The 15,991-nt window shown below is 47.5% G+C and overlaps 2 protein-coding genes across 4 annotated transcripts; one reads left to right on the top strand and one right to left on the bottom strand.

Annotated features, from left to right (window-relative positions):
- Positions 1-4,001: 4,001 nt before the first annotated feature.
- LOC118318392 (proteasome subunit beta type-11-like) lies at positions 4,002-5,406 on the bottom strand. The gene has a single exon (XM_035648009.2). It carries the CDS (start codon positions 5,304-5,306, stop codon positions 4,170-4,172), a length of 1,137 nt encoding a protein of 378 aa, XP_035503902.2. The 5' UTR covers positions 5,307-5,406; the 3' UTR covers positions 4,002-4,169.
- A 420-nt stretch (positions 5,407-5,826) lies between these two features.
- On the top strand, positions 5,827-15,295 carry LOC118318620 (protein sel-1 homolog 3). Of its 3 annotated transcripts, XM_035648447.2 has the most exons (24): positions 5,827-6,113; positions 6,846-7,371; positions 7,482-7,608; positions 8,102-8,223; positions 8,399-8,514; positions 8,832-8,881; positions 9,065-9,188; positions 9,276-9,414; positions 9,579-9,719; positions 9,813-10,009; positions 10,119-10,298; positions 11,190-11,312; positions 11,498-11,638; positions 11,808-11,870; positions 11,952-12,128; positions 12,213-12,340; positions 12,710-12,793; positions 12,858-12,939; positions 13,196-13,271; positions 13,394-13,512; positions 13,700-13,821; positions 14,044-14,161; positions 14,395-14,458; positions 14,646-15,295. In XM_035648447.2, exons 1-24 carry the CDS (start codon positions 6,021-6,023, stop codon positions 14,915-14,917), a joined length of 3,384 nt encoding a protein of 1,127 aa, XP_035504340.2. In that variant the 5' UTR covers positions 5,827-6,020; the 3' UTR covers positions 14,918-15,295. The 3 variants fall into 3 exon arrangements, with proteins under 3 accessions (XP_035504340.2, XP_035504341.2, XP_035504342.2); XM_035648448.2 differs by lacking the exon at positions 12,710-12,793; XM_035648449.2 differs by lacking the exon at positions 5,827-6,113 and having other exon boundaries at positions 7,180-7,371; positions 7,546-7,608.
- The last annotated feature ends 696 nt before the right edge of the window (positions 15,296-15,991 follow it).

Here is a 15,991-nt window from a genome sequence, read left to right as displayed (position 1 = left end):
CTCTCTCTCTCCCTCCATCAGTCTCTCTTTCTCTCTCTCTCCCTCTGTCTCTCCCTCCATCAGTCTCCCTCTCTCTCTCTCTCTCTCTCTCTCCCTCCATCAGTCTCTCTTTCTCTCTCTCTCCCTCTCTTTCTCCCTCTCTCTCTCTCCCTCTCTCCCTCCATCAGTCTCTCTCTCCCTCTCTCTCTCTCTCTCTCTCTCCCTCCATCAGTCTCCCTCTCTCTCTCTCTCCCTCCATCAGTCTCTCTCTCTCTCTCTCTCCCTCTCTCCCTCCATCAGTCTCTCTCTCCCTCTCTCTCCCTCTGTCTCTCCCTCCATCAGTCTCCCTCTCTCTCTCTCCCTCTCTCCCTCCATCAGTCTCTCTCTCCCTCTCTCTCTCTCTCTCTCTCTCTCTCTCCCTCCATCAGTCTCCCTCTCTCTCTCTCTCCCTCCATCAGTCTCTCTCTCTCTCTCTCTCTCCCTCTCTCCCTCCATCAGTCTCTCTCTCCCTCTCTCTCCCTCTCTCTCTCTCTCCATCAGTCTCCCTCTCTCTCTCTCTCTCTCCATCAGTCTCCCTCTCTCTCTCTCCCTCTCTCCCTCCATCAGTCTCTCTCTCCCTCTCTCTCCCTCTCTCTCTCCCTCCATCAGTCTCTCTTTCTCTCTCTCCCTCTCTCCCTCCATCAGTCTCCCTCTCTCTCCCTCTCTTTCTCCCTCTCTCTCTCTCCCTCTCTCCCTCCATCAGTCTCTCTCTCCCTTCCTTTCTCTCTCTCTCCCTCTCTCTCCCTCCATCAGTCTCCCTCTCTCTCCCTCTGTCTCTCCCTCCATCAGTCTCCCTCTCTCTCTCCCTCTCTCTCTCTCCCTCTCTCCCTCCATCAGTCTCTCTCTCCCTTCCTTTCTCTCTCTCTCCCTCTCTCTCCCTCCATCAGTCTCCCTCTCCCTCCCTCTCTCTCTCCCTCCATCAGTCTCTCTCTCTCTCTCCCTCCCTTTCTCTCTCTCTCCCTCTCTCTCCCTCCATCAGTCTCCCTCCCTCTCTCTCTCCCTCCATCAGTCTCTCTCTCTCTCTCCCTCTCTCTCTCTCCATCAGTCTCCCTCTCCCTCCCTCTCTCTCTCCCTCCATCAGTCTCTCTCTCTCCCTCCCTTTTTCTCTCTCCCTCTCTCCCTCCATCAGTCTCTCTCCCTCTCTCTCTCCCTCTGTCTCTCCCTCCATCAGTCTCCCTCTCTCTCCCTCTCTCTCTCCCTCCATCAGTCTCCCTCTCTCTCCCTCTCTCTCTCTCTCTCTCTCTCTCTCCCTCCATCAGTCTCTCTCTCTCTCTCCCTCCCTTTCTCTCTCTCTCCCTCTCTCCCTCCATCAGTCTCCCTCTCCCTCCCTCTCTCTCTCTCTCTCCCTCCATCAGTCTCTCTCTCTCTCCCTCCCTTTCTCTCTCTCTCCCTCTCTCCCTCCATCAGTCTCTCTCTCTCTCTCTCCCTCCCTCTCTCTCTCTCCCTCCATCAGTCTCTCTCTCTCTCCCTCCCTTTCTCTCTCTCTCCCTCTCTCCCTCCATCAGTCTCTCTCTCTCTCTCTCCCTCCCTCTCTCTCTCTCCCTCCATCAGTCTCTCTCTCTCTCCCTCCCTTTCTCTCTCTCTCCCTCTCTCCCTCCATCAGTCTCTCTCTCTCTCCCTCCCTTTCTCTCTCTCTCCCTCTCTCCCTCCATCAGTCTCTCTCTCTCTCCCTCCATCAGTCTCTCTCTCTCTCCCTCCCTTTCTCTCTCTCTCCCTCTCTCCCTCCATCAGTCTCTCTCTCTCTCCCTCCATCAGTCTACCTCTCTCTCTCTCTCCCTCCATCAGTCTCTCTCTCTCTCCCTCCATCAGTCTCCATCCCTCACCACAGTCCATGTATTTGATGCTGACTGTGATGATCACTCTCACTCAGTGCCCCCCCCCAAGTATGTCTCTGGTCATTTCCTTAAGTCGCGCACTGTTCTTTCTCTAATCTTCTTATGTAGCCAGTAGTCTGCACAATCGTTTCCAGCAAGTTTACCTTTTCATTTATTTTTTAATTTTTCCACCCAGAATGCTGGAGCAGAAAATTGCTACTCGAGGATGCATTCACAGATGGAAATCCGCCACTGGTGTTCTCCCAGCTGCTAAACACCTTTCTAAAATGTATGAGTGTATAATTGCCCCCCCCCCCCCTAATTTCCACTTTGATAGCGTACTTTTCTCCAATGAGCAACTTTCCCTCAAGAATGTTGTACGATCTGATATTCTTACATTTTGGTGTGTGTATTTTATGACATAGCTCATATGTTAAGTAGCTCAATACTCATTGATCATTAATCTATAGAGTCCACTCTTGCTTGGTGAATTAGTGATTTTTCTTGACTTCAATCTCCTCATTAAGAAAGACACAAGTGGTATCTATCATCATATGACTCGAAACAAACTCGCAACCCATAAGGTCACAACTGGGATCTCTTGCAAAAGCCATGCAATACAAGAACAATACAATTGAAAGCAGTAGTTGGTCTGCGAGTCATGATTTGACAAGGGATGGACTTGCAAGTGCAAAACATGTTCTGAGCTCCGACTTGCGAGAGCGGGGTTGTCAGAGAAATGTTTCCAAAATGTTGAGGCTGTTACGGTCCGATGATTCTAAACTTCTTTTGGACGAATGGAAGAGAATAAACAGAGCCAAAAATTGCTGTAAGTGAGAAAAGCCAGGGTGTGTGACGTCTAACTTCTCGGTCCGACCGTGGTGAATGTATCTGTTCTCGGCGGGAGTTGCCATGTGAGGAGTGGAAACCGCCAAAACTGAGCAAAAAAAGCTTTGAAAAGGGCCGGGCCAATGAAACCCTACTGCTTGCTCACATCTTGAGTTGCTGTTCGTCTTTGTTTTTTTTGTTTTTTTTATTGCAATTCTGCCAGAACTTGTTCTGTACTCACACGTCTGGTCCCTTCAAGCCTTAAAATCCCCACCACAAAGCCGGTTTTCCACTTTTTTGCTCGGTCTGTAATTAATGAACTTCTGAAGATGGGAATTCTGGATGAGGAAGGGGAGGAAGGGAGGCTTTTTCCTCTCAGTCGGTCTCACTGCTGCAGTCAATCATATGGCAGTTTAGGTTGGAATAGACACTCGGCTCTCGTCGTCCTGCAGTCATAATAACGTGAAGAGATGCTCACTGCACACATTAGCCATTAAAAACTCGTAAACCGTGTTGCAAAACTAAGCTTATAATTTTAAGTAAGAACACAACATTAAGCACCACGCTACATATTCAAATGCTGTAAATCTCCCATTTGGTGGATTGCGCTGCCGATGAAACCCCTTAATCCCCACACTGTGCTTTCTCGCTGGAGAATGAAGAGTCGGGAGTGAACAGCTCGGGCGAGGGGGGCCAACAGCTCCGCGTACCTTTCGCCGTGATATCCTATGCAGAGTCATTGTCACTTGAGTGATTAGTAGTGTGCTTAATTTACTGCGCTGCACTGCTCACACAGAAGTGAACAAGCAAGATCAGCAGGATTTCATGCGTGCGTTGATTTACCGACGCGTCAAAGAAACGTAGAAAAGTATCCCGACAGCAGACACAAATCAGATTTCAACTCCTTACGGGTAATTGCCACAGCGAAATGTGTTCCCCCGTACAGCAGTGCATTACAGCCCCCCAGAGTCCCTTTTTCCCCCCTCTCCGCGCTCTTTATGTGATTCAAAAACAAGCAGGGCTATTATCTACCATGCTTTAAAATTATTCATAATGTTTTTAAACGTCCCGAGCTAAATGTCGCAGCAGTCGGCTACTGGACATTTACATTGATGCTGTTGTCCAGAGTGACCTACAAATTGACAGACGGCACTCCAGCGTCAGCGCAGTTTACAGTTGACCTCGACGTGGTAAGTGCTAGTTAGGCACGGCAGGGTGCTCTCAGGAGAGACGAGCCTTCGAGAGGTTCCTCGAAGATAGATAGGGACGCCCCTGCTCTGATATCATTCAGTAGCTCGTTGCACGATTTGGGAAACACCAACTGTTAGAGAAGCCCACACGTTATGATCAGCACAAACAAAGCTGTTTATTAGAGGGAACAATATGCAACTCCTGTCATTAATTCTGTGTCTGCTGCAAAGATGCCATCACATTTCTCAAGAACACTCCTACACATCTGCCTTTCTTTTTTCTCGTGCCATTTTTGTTTGTTTCATGTCTCCGCTCCGGCTAAGTCACGTCACGTCTCATCCCTCTCTCCCGTCTTTCCTTTTCTCTGTAATATTCCTCTTTCAAATCCTCTCTGCTCCTGCGAGTCCATCCTTTTGAGGAGATGTGGAAGATATCTACATGGTTTCCCGAGTATGCGTCCCAGTGTGTGGCTCTGTACACAGCCTGTCTGGCGATTGATGTGGCCTCATCAAGAGTCAATTCCCATTTAACGTCCTGGTCCAAAATTGAGTATGCGTAAGGGGATCCCGAGCCCACGGAGAAGAGTGCTCCCTGCAGGCGAGTGCCGTCGCTGCACACATAAAACAGACTTGGTCCAGAGAAACGTATTTTCTCTCTGGTTAAGTGCTGTTGTCCGCCAAGGGTTGGAGAAGAGCTCTGAGTTTTTTGAAGACTGGTATCTAAAGATTTTGCAATTTTCTTTGTTGTTTCCGTGCAACCACCAAGATCAGTCTTTGTACCTCCATTGTCATGGCGTCCATCTCCCTCTCCTCCATCCCACCCACACAGAATGGCGGCCACACACAGCTTGGTTCCCTTAAATGGGTGAAGCATGTGTGAAAGCAATTTGGCCGCTCCGCTTATGGACAACCGTCGGCCGTGGCGGAGTTGGTAAAGCCGCAGTTCTCGGGACAGAATCCGAACCCAAAGGGCGCAGTCGGCTGAGGTGCCCGAGGTCGTGCTCACCATGTGACTGTGAACGGGCCGGATCTTCAGGGAGGCCGGGCATGCCACTTGTCCAGCGCAGCTGGAGCGGGTGTCCGCTGCAGCCAGTACCCCGCCCTGGAACAGGAAAGCCAGGGTGGTGGTTCCATGAGAAATGGGAAAAGGCAAAGGAACAGGCTCAGGGGAAGCAGGAGGAGGATTCATAGGCAAAGAAAAGGATGGCAGGACGGAGTCATGAGATAAGAGAGTGCTGGAGCTCTGGGTGTTGCTGATCTGCCCATACTGTATTGGGCTTTCATCTAGGCACTCTGCAACTGGTATATAGAAATTAAACAGACTTGAGCTATTGCTAAAGGGTGAACCTTGCATAAAGTCACATCCAGTCTTCTTTCCAAAATGCACTGAAGAACATTCAGTCGTGACACTATCCAGAAAGACGTCCTGGAAATTGCACAGGTCCTGCAAAGCCATTGAACTATATAACTTTTTTTTCCCCCTCAAAGAAACTCTCTCTTATCCAGTTCAATCAAAAATATTCCTATCAGTTGCCCTACAAAGGTTTTTTTCATGTCATCTAGAGTTGTGTCTGTTTTAGCAGCAGTCCCCCTTTATATATACGTAGACAAGGAGACCGCTTTCACCAAAAACGTGGTAATCTGAAACAGCCCATCAGCAATGCATCATTTGCCAGACTTTGAAGCATAAACTGTCAGTAGCCCATGGGTAATTAATCTTTGGCTGTTGTATCAGGTTGTTTTTCGGATCAGATTTCTTCAAAGTCTTGCGTGGGCGTAGGGCAAAGCCTTGGGTCGAGCACATCAAATTATGTTAGATGCTGAGCTTCTATGCTTCACCACACGGAAAAGTTCCCAAAATAGAATGAAAAATAAAATGAATCAAACAACAATTTTTTTGTCAAACAGCAGAGCACATTTAATCGTGCCTGTTCATTGTACTGTGGGTAGCCCTTTAAAAGCAAATCATGCCCGCTGCTGAACCTGCACCACCAGAATATCTGGTAATCCTTCATCACACAGGGTGTATGCTACATGCTGTGCCAGTTTGGAAGCTGTTGACACCCGGTAGTGTCGAACACTGAGAGAGCCAATTTGATTGCACACATAACTTGCTTTTATTGTTTTCGAATGGATTAGAGATGAACTCGGGGACTACAAATCTGTTTTTATGTTTTCATTCATTTTAAGCCAAAAACAACTCAAAATGAATGTGTTGCATGCCCTCATTTTTGGATGTGTCTTCACTGCTGTTATTATAAAGGTAAGGGAACTCTATTGCACTTAATATTATACTTAATATTTCAGACTACAATGACAGTAATAAAAAACAACATGAAACCAATGTGTAAACAGTGTGAAAGTGTTTGTTCATGGGGATGAAGCTAAAATTTACAGCTTCCCTCGGCTCCTTGGAGCTATGCAGCGAGTTTCAGCTCATAAAGCTGCCCGGACGACAACCTCATTGTTTTGGTTCGGACTGGCATTTTGTGCAACAGCACAAACTGGGCAGGAGTTGGTGGAGGCCAAACAGCTAGAAGTAAAAATTAAACTGGACATAACATTTGTGATGTGGTCCAAAATGGAACTCCGAATGAATGCTAATTTGTGACAGGCCCGTGCCATTTGCCCCACCTCATTCTTGTCTTACACATTTTGTAAGACTTAAATGTTGTGTATTTGTTGGTCAGGTTTCAACCACGTAATTATAATTCATGGCAGCCCCTAATTGCATTTCTAGCAATTAGATTGTAGTCCTTCCCTCACGGCCTTCTAGAATATTTTTGGATCTGAGGAAATGGAAGAACTCTTTAAGGGCATTGAATATGTCCTTCCTTCCATACATCTCTCTTAACTTGACTGAAAAGGCTAACGCAGGTTTAAATGGGTGACGGTGATGTTTTTTTTAAAACGATGTACTCTGTCAAAGTAATCCACATTTCCCGTCTAATTTGTTTGAATGAAATTCTATTTACATATCTTTTACTTCACTAAGGGAGAGTTTGTGTCCGAAGCCATTTCCTCCAAGAGCGGCGAGAGCCTTCCTGACAATTTCCTTGAGTTTTACTCAGCCCCTGACAAAGTGGTAGATGGCTCGGTAGTCTGCGTGCGATATCGATGCCCCGGGCCGTGTCAGCTCGCAGTGGAGGTGGTGGTGTCCACATTAAGGACGACGGATTTAGTGGTCTTCAGGAAGAAATGGATCTGCAGCACACCGGGAGTCTACAGAATTCACCGGGTGCTTCTCCGATGGCCCCCGTCCATTTTGTATCAACGAGACTTTTCCAACAGGAAGGTCGTGGAGGCTGAAAGTGTGACCGTTCGTGCTCGGCTAGACCATCTTAAAGATGGCAGTGAACCCAGGACACACCACGGCTCCACGTTGAAGATTCATAAAGTGCTGCAGACAATGCCGCTCTTGGAGCGTCCCACTAAACCGCCCACAGAGTGCCCGTCGTGGTTCGCGCAACTGATATGGCAGACGACCAGAGACGGGATCAGTCAGTGTCCGCACGAGTCAGGTCAGCCCCTCAGTCACATCGTCATTTTCTCACTTTTTAAAAGATCTCACCACAAATTTGAAAGGAAATGTTTCTGTATGCAATCTGTTTGCTGTTCCGCTCGGTCATAGTTGTCACCGAGATGCTCAGCTTCCCCCTGGCAAGTACTGGTGAGCACTTTGGATTGGTCCGCAGGTTCCAGCCTTTCATCGACGGCGCCCTGGAGGTGGTCCGTCTTCATGCTGTGACACAGCCCAGGTTGGACTTAAAGCTTCCCACACTGATGTCTCATTTAGTTACTTTGTAGTTGAAGATTATTCTGTATGAAGTTCAACTACGCAGCGTGAAAAAAAAATGTCATGCAGGGTTCTTTAAATGTTGTATGAAATACTGAAGTAGAGCAGATGTTTTAGATGTTAAAAAATTACCATATTGCCTCAAATGCACAGAATACACAGTGAGTGGTTCATGTTGATATCAGCAGATTGACAGGCCACAGGTCAGTGGTTGTTTCCTTTCTGTTGCGTGCTGGCATCCGTAAGGACACACTCCACTTTTGGTTTCACTGTCAAGTTTAAATGACTTTACAGGCATCATGAAGCCTCTTCACCAGAGCGTGTGCGCTTTTTTATTTACGGCCCATGACAAATGGCAAGGTCATGTTTTAGCAGACAGCGTGGCGTTTTAAATTCAACTTTTCGCTTCGGCGGCCGGAGGAACGATTTGTCACATTTCGCCGCTTGCTTTTCAGCGTCACCTTATCTGTGTGGATCTACCTCCTCAAACGGTGTCACAGGAGGCTCTGTGGGATCATCCATCACGTCGATAGGAAAGATTTATACGACTCGGTTCTGATGCAGCTCACAGACACAGGTGGGCTTGTGTGTACACCTGATGCCAGATCAGGGGATGAGACAGGAGGTATCACGGGGTGATTGTAAGGGATGATGTGTGTTTTGTGAGGCCCTGGAACAGACTGTGTTATGTATTAATAAAGAGCCTTGGATCTCACGTGTTGAAATATATGACTGCCGTGTCTCCTGTGTAGGGGACGTCATAATTCAAGCACGTGTGACAACCGGAGAAGATGAAGCTTTCCGAGTCAGTGCGGCGCTGCCCCTGTGGAAATGGATTAGATTAGACTGTTACATACAGGACTCAAAGGTATGGCACCAGAGTGTGTGGCTTTATGGTGGGTTGAAGAACAGAAATTAAAATAGCCCGGGGCCAGATCTTATAGTCATCCTTTCTCTTCTGTGTTTCGTTTGGTGCCACGGCTTCGCAGCGTTTGATTTTCTTTTTTGGAACAGCTGTAAGATCCTGAACGATGGTTCCTTCTCCAGCTGGGACACTCCGGGCCATTTCACTGTGTGCTGCAATTTGAAGTGGTTCACAGCTGAGTAGTTTTTGTGTGTGTGTGTGTGTGTGTGTGTGTGTGTGTGTGTGTTGAGAAATCATGCATTATTATGTCTGTCTTTCAGTTGCTGCTGGATGTGACATGGGATGATGAAACCCACAGATACGTATGCGAGTAAGATATTTTTATGGATTGGTATTTACGTTACTTTGTCGTTTTTTTGTGAAATCGGCGAAACACAAAACTCTTGACCTTACAAAGCACCGACTAGGCCAGTTGCTGCAATAGAACAGGGATGACTAACACAGTTACCGTGATACTGGGAGTTGGGTTTGAGTGGTTTTAACTATCTTACAGATTTCAGAACAGTATCTATTATGATGACACTGATGGATACTTTGTGATCGGGGGAAGTAAATACATGGCTGGCTTCCACGGCTATTTTGGGCCTATCAAATACTATCGTTTTGGAACTGAAGAGGTAAAACTGTCACCAGTCAGATATTCTTGTTTGGTTGCTTTATTGATGTTAACCCCAGCGTGAAATGCAATGTTGTTTATGTCACAGATAAGAAATCCACTTCACCCCGAGACAGCGTTTCAGGAGCTGGATACGACTCATCGTCAGTGTCGGGAAATAAAAGCATTAGCAAAAGCTTTTCTAAAAGAAGTCACTGAGAGTCACCTCTTGTCAACAATCAACAAAGGTGAAATATTACTATAAAAAATTCCTTTAAAACACAGTGACAACGGTCCCGCAGAGAGCGACCTTTTATAGATCTAATATCAAGGGTGTCAAAACAGCAACTGCACACCTATTAAGTATGGGAAGGCCACCGTCGACAGATTGCTCTTTGGTTTTTTATTTCAGCTGTCTGTACTCCGCACTTCATAAAACTGTGGCGTCAGTTCGGTGGAAAGACCTGCACCCAAACATGGAGCTGGGAATCACCGCTTCAATACAGCACGCTTTTCCATCTCTTGCAAACAAAGGAGGAGCAACTCAGGAGAGGTGTGTTTTAATATCCTTTGCACTGTTTATCACCCCATGTATGGGATGTATCGTACAACTCACACGGCCATCCCTGTCTCGGAGGATCTTTAGGCATGAAAGACCTCAGGACTACTTTGTTTGAGGAGGCAGCCGGCGCAATGTTCACTGCGGATCAGACGCGGATTCAAATCACGTCCAAGTCGGTGTCTCTGCTGCAAGCGTCGTCCTGCTTTGGAGATCACAAGGCGTCGCTCTTGCTGGCCTCCGTCCACTTCGCCGGTCTGGGACGCTCGGTTGATCAAAACCAGGTGCCGAGTGCCTTCCCCCTGCCTTGATTGCTACTTTCATCTCTACAGACTCTGCATTGACCTCACTTCTGTTGCCTCGGCTGATAATATTGACCGCTGTGTGTTTCAGGGTCACGCCTATAGCTTGATGGCTGCATCGGGTGATGAACTCTTCGCCCTGATGCATGCAGGGTACAAACACGCACAAGGAATTGATGGCTTCCCTAAAGACTTGGACGTGGCTTATAGCTATTATTCCAATGCCGGGGCACAGCACAGCATGGACATGGCCCACATGCACGAGAACAAGGTATGTTTAAATGACTGAAATCACACCAAAAAAAAGGTGATTATTTCCTAATTATATTAATGCCTAAGTCTTTACAAGAAGTCAAGGTAACTGGCTGCTGGCTCCAGTTTCAAATGTCTTGTGAGATAGTACAGGATAAACATGCATACAAATGCATTCATACAAACACGCACACGCACGCACACGCACACACACACACACACACACACACACACGCACACACACAGTATACACGTGCAAGGGTATGGCAACAGTGATAAAAAAGTGCTTGTGACCAAAATATGATTTAATAGAGTTTTGTTTTTAGTCCAACCAGTTGGATCAGAGTTGTTGCAGAGTGTGGGTCATGGATCTAAATTTAAAAATGTGAATGAGGTAGCTGAATAGAGGGATAAGAGGCCTCTCTTTGATAAAGTTTGACTTCAGACTGACCTTTATTCTTGGAATTATTTAAACGAGATGGAAATTCTCGCTGTGGCCTTTTCGATCAACCAGTTTCCTAGTTGATCTGAGGGCCAGAGAAGATGACAGTGCACGACAATTCATCAGGATCCAATCTCCAGTAAAGGCCTTGAAAATCCATTTGATCAGTTTCTCCCTGATAAAGCGTCCTACAGAATCCTACATGACCACAGAAGTCCCCGATGTTGATCTGGGCTCCTCAGACTGGGCGGGAGTCAGTTGCCACAATGCTGTGACTACATGTTGATGGTGTTGTTTAAAAAGATAATACCCAACAAACAATAGCAATATATTTGGTAACAGTAATTGCAGTGTTGAGGAATTAATTACAGCAGCGGTACTAAAACTACTGTAGTAAGCAGTAACATTAGTCATAGCAGCAGTAGTGAGAGTTCATTATATTAATGATTCTGTTTGTCTCTTCTAAAGCAATACACCCCTGAACACATCTACCTGAACAACCCAGAGGATTTAGACAGCCTGACACACGAGACGAGCGACGTCTTTCAGTATCTGAAATTCCAGGCAGAGAGAGGAGACATTGAAGCCCAGGTACGTGTGATATAGTGTACAAAGCTTCTCGTGGATCCTCTTGTAAAGATGAACCACTCGAATAAAGGGCCGCCGCCGCCGGCAGATGCATGAAACGCTGGGAAAGAGTTAAGGCCAACTTTTATTTCTCCCCTGTGATCGGTCCCAGAGGCAGTTTTAAGACTAACAAAAACTACTATCTTTAGAGACGCCTGGGAATAATGCTTTACTGGGGACAAAATGGAGTCTCAAAAGACATTGTGAGTGCAGTGAAGTGGTTTGAGAGAACTTCTATGCAAATGAAGGATCCCTCGGCGATGTACGACTACTCCATCCTGCTGATGAAGGTGCTTACACCATCACACAGACTCGACCTGTTTCATGACTGAACACTGCGTATTTTATGATTGGTTTTTTTGAATGTGTGACTATGTGTGTGTGTGTGTGTGTGTGTGTGTGTGTGTGTGTCTGCGCTTTGACGGCTATTGATCCACTGACTGATGTTGATTCCCCCAGGGCCAGGGAGTGAAAAGAAACTACACCCGAGGTTTCCTGCTGCTGAAGAAGGCTGCGGCGATGGTACGTGTGCAGGAATCAATCCCTTCATGTTTACACCGTGCGCCTTCACTGCCAACACCAGTGTCTGCTTCCTCACTTCAGGGCTCAATTGATGCCTTGAATGCTTTGGGCTGGTACCACGGGATCATACTGGGCGACCACAGCCATGCAGTGGAGTACTTTGAGCAGGCCGCGCGCAATGGGAGCGCCGATGGCATGTTCAACCTGGGAATCTACCACCTCCGCGGGAAAACCCCCCGCAGCCCAGGGGGGAACGAGGTCGGAGTCGGACACCGTGTCATAGCGCTGTGTCGTGGCCGACTACAGTGCGACTGACGAGCTGGTGTGCTCTTTGGTCCGCAGTTGGCCGCGTTCCAGCAGTTTCTGAACGCGTCGCGCCTCGGCCACGCCGCCGCATCAGTGGAGGCGGCTCGGCATCTCTCGACAGGAAGCCTGGAAGGGGTGGCTCAGGATGCGGAGAGGGCTGTGATGTAAGAGGCTTTCACTAGCTTGGTGTAGAAAACGCTTTGTTATGGGCTGTTTCACTTCAGCCCGCAGCTCTGTGGCATCTCATTTCAATGGCAGTGGCTAATTCAAGGTCAGCACCTCGTATTTGCATATCTAAAAATAAGAGCCACCGCCGCCGCATTATTGTCTTGCACAGAGGAATTCTGCTTACCAAGGTTCCTCTGGTATCTTGTGGAGAGGCATCAGCTGCAGCCGTAGGGGCTTTTTCTTTTCTTTTTTCCCCCAATGCCCTCAAGGAATCCAAAAGCTATTTTTGAAAAATGACGTTAAAAGTATTTTCTGCTTTTGTGACGTTCATTAATTCACCAGCCACCGTTTGCCCCTCCATGTAGAATGCTCAAAAAGGTCTGTGAACAGAGCGGACACCTTGGATTCGTGATCAGAGAGGCTCTCCGGGCCTACCTCCGAGGCGCATGGTAGGGACATTCATTTCAATTACTTTACCATTGTCTTCGCTCAATCATCTTCTGTTGCCGACAGGCAGGACGCGTTCGTGCACTACGTGCTGGCAGCCGAAACTGGTCTGGGTTTGGCCCAGAGCAACGCCGCGCACCTGTGCGAGGTACGCGTTTCCTGTTCCTCTGGTTGTAAGCCTTTGTGTCGGCCCTCGATCGCGACAACGCCTCTCCTTTCAGCGTGATTCTTTAGCACAGTTTCAAAATGAATTGGACATTTTATGATCACATAGTTGAAGTGCATTGTTCCGGTCGCATCAACAAAAAAGGGGAAAAAACCCAAGACCGCAGGGAAATTACTAGCAGCAGTTAATAACGTAACCTCCGTCACCTCTCACCCCGCGACTATTCTCCCACGTGCAGGTGCTGGATCTCGGTTATGATTGCCAGTGGAGATATCAGAACTGCTCAGTATTGAACTATGATCCCCATCCGTCCGGTGAGTGTCTCTCATTTCATTTGGCTTTAACCTCGCGCTCTTCTCTCTCTCTCTCTCTCTGTCTCTGTCTCTGTCTCTGTCAATCTGCTCAATGAACAGCCAGTGTTTATCTTCTTTTGTAGCGCTGCTGAAAATGGGAGACTACTATTACTATTCCCCCGGCGCGCAAGAAGACTCGTTATCCGTGGTTGGTCAGGCCGTATCGATGTACAGCAGAGCGGCTCTGGCGGGCAGCCCTCAGGTGACAGATTGACTGTCGCTGCAGTCTCATCACCCCACGACAAACTTAATTAAACTTCGACGGGCTCGGGCACACCGCAATAAAAACCACATACAGAATTATACAGTGTTGTTATTTATCCGAACCTTCTCTGTGAATGTCTTATCAGCCTCCTGCTCTTATTTTCTTTTTCACATCCACTTCACAGGCAATGTACAACTTGGGGGCTTTGGCACGACGAGGGCATGCTCTTCCTCCGGCCATCCGTGGCTTTTTCGGTCTGTCACACGATGATGATGAGGACACTGTGGTGGAGAAGATTTTAAGGAGGTATCCCTTTTGAAAAAATTCTTTCACTTTAAAGGAAAGCCAGTTCTATCTAATCTCAGCTGTTATTGGAGATCATTCCATCATCACTGGACACCTAAGTATGCTCTTGCACTAACTTGCCATGGACATAATCTTTTCACAATGTGCTTCTGCCGTTATTTCAGAAAAATATAAAGAGGTTTTTAATACCATGATCATCATATGTAACTTCTTCTCCCAAAGATGTGTGGAGACTGAGCATGACGACGCAGCAACGCCCTGTTCTTTAGCTTTGCTCGGGGTCCAGATGGGGCGAGCCCTGAGGAGAATGACTCAGGAGAACGGTGCACAGCTCCTCTTGGTGAGCACGAGCAAATCATCTTTATGCGTACTAAGAGAAATATATTCGAAGCACAGCGAGCTTCACTCCCACAATCTATATTATCCTCCTTTGATAATTTGATCCGCCTTTTAATTATTGAAATAAGAATGCCCTTTACGTCATGAATAAGACATTAAAGCCACTGTGGACGGCTATTTTGAGAGAAGACAACGTGATCATTTATTTAAATCGTTATTCTAATTCCTCCATAGGTGTATGCATCTCTTCTCTCTGTGTGTGCCCTCGTTGTCTTTGTGCCAATTCAGAGCTGTCTTGGTAAGTAACGCTTGCTCCTCACCACTGCACCCGTGTGCACTTGTTGGTTGCCACAAGATGGTGTCATTTCCCCACATATTGGCTCCCTACCGCTCGCGCCGGCTTGTGCGTCGCAAGGAAGTCTACGTGTTCACGTTTGTTTGCTTGACCTCCTCTTCATCCCTTTACAATCCTCAAACTAACACAGGACAAAGGGCTCCCGGTCGCCGCGCGGTCGGACCCAGGGCGAGGACGTCGCCAGGGAGCCAAGGCGGTGTCAACTTGAATGCAGAGCGCGGCGGCATCATGGCAGGAACCGACGGGGCGGTGGGGAGTCCGCGGCCCACCGTGCCGAGTGGCGAGCAGAGGCTCCGACAGGCCAGCGACTGGGCTGTGACACTGTCGGGTGTGTGCCTGTGCGCTTTCTGCGCCACACTTCTCTATCACCTCCTGTGTGACATGCAGTACCCAGCGCGGTGATCCAATAGCCACAGTAAAAGCCCCAGACACTACACATTGTGAGAGCAAACATTAGCGGATGAGTTGGAGCAGAGTTCGTATGACACATTTGCGCTTCGGAGGCATGTGACTCATTTTAGGACGGGGAGGAGAGAAGCACCAGATCAGGATGTGACTGCCGGCCGCCCCCGTCAGAGTTTTGATAACGCTTCCTCTGTAACCATTTTTTCGAATGCTTATATTGTGGAAAATAAAATACTTATCGCGCAGCTCATTTAATTATTGCTGAATCCGAACAACAGCTTATAGTCTCTGGGGGATGTGGTGCCAAGTAAAAGTAGAGTGAAGTGTCTGTTATGTAAAGCGCGATTACAATAAAAAAACAAAAACACATTTCAATACTGAATTTTTTCTTTGATTAATCGGGTCATTAATATTGAGAGGATGAGCCATTTCAATCATAGAGGAGGGCCGTTGAAACTGATGGACAAATGGCTCTGATCGCCGCGCATTTCCGAATCAGCATCAAGTGATGGACGTATTGGGGGATGTTGAGCCGGAAGCTGTGTTCTAATAGGTCAGCTATTAAACCCTGTTCCCGGCCCTATCAGTGACGCGTTGATAATAAGTGTCTCAACGGAGACTGGACATGCGCCGACAGCATGCAGGGCACTTTTGTCCAAGGCCAGAGCGACGGAATTTCAGAAATTATTGATTTATCCTGGCTGGGCAGGTGCCCCCGGTCGATACATAAGATAAGACGATATCGGTTTTCGCCATCGCTATGGGGAGACAAGACGGAGAAGTTTGGCTCGACAGGATAAGTTACCATAGGAATATAAGACACCTCAAACACAACTTGAGAGTTCATGTTGGCATAGTAGTCGGAAAGTAGTGCCTCTCTGTGGTGCCATTGTCACTGTGCGCATAAAGATTACATAATGGGCAATATCCTCGTGTCTATGACTGCCAATAAATATGAGGAATAAGCAGTGTTACTCAGTTCTTAACACTTATTTACAGCTCCGGGTGACATGCGATGATTTGCAGTTTGTAGCAGTGAGTGTTGTTGCCTTGTATCCATGGAGCTGTCAT

This window comes from Scophthalmus maximus, chromosome 13, assembly GCF_022379125.1.
Source record: "Scophthalmus maximus strain ysfricsl-2021 chromosome 13, ASM2237912v1, whole genome shotgun sequence".
Lineage (NCBI taxonomy): Eukaryota > Metazoa > Chordata > Actinopteri > Pleuronectiformes > Scophthalmidae > Scophthalmus > Scophthalmus maximus.
The sequence above is the reverse complement of the archived record's forward strand: the minus strand, read 5'-3'. Positions and strand labels throughout refer to the sequence as shown.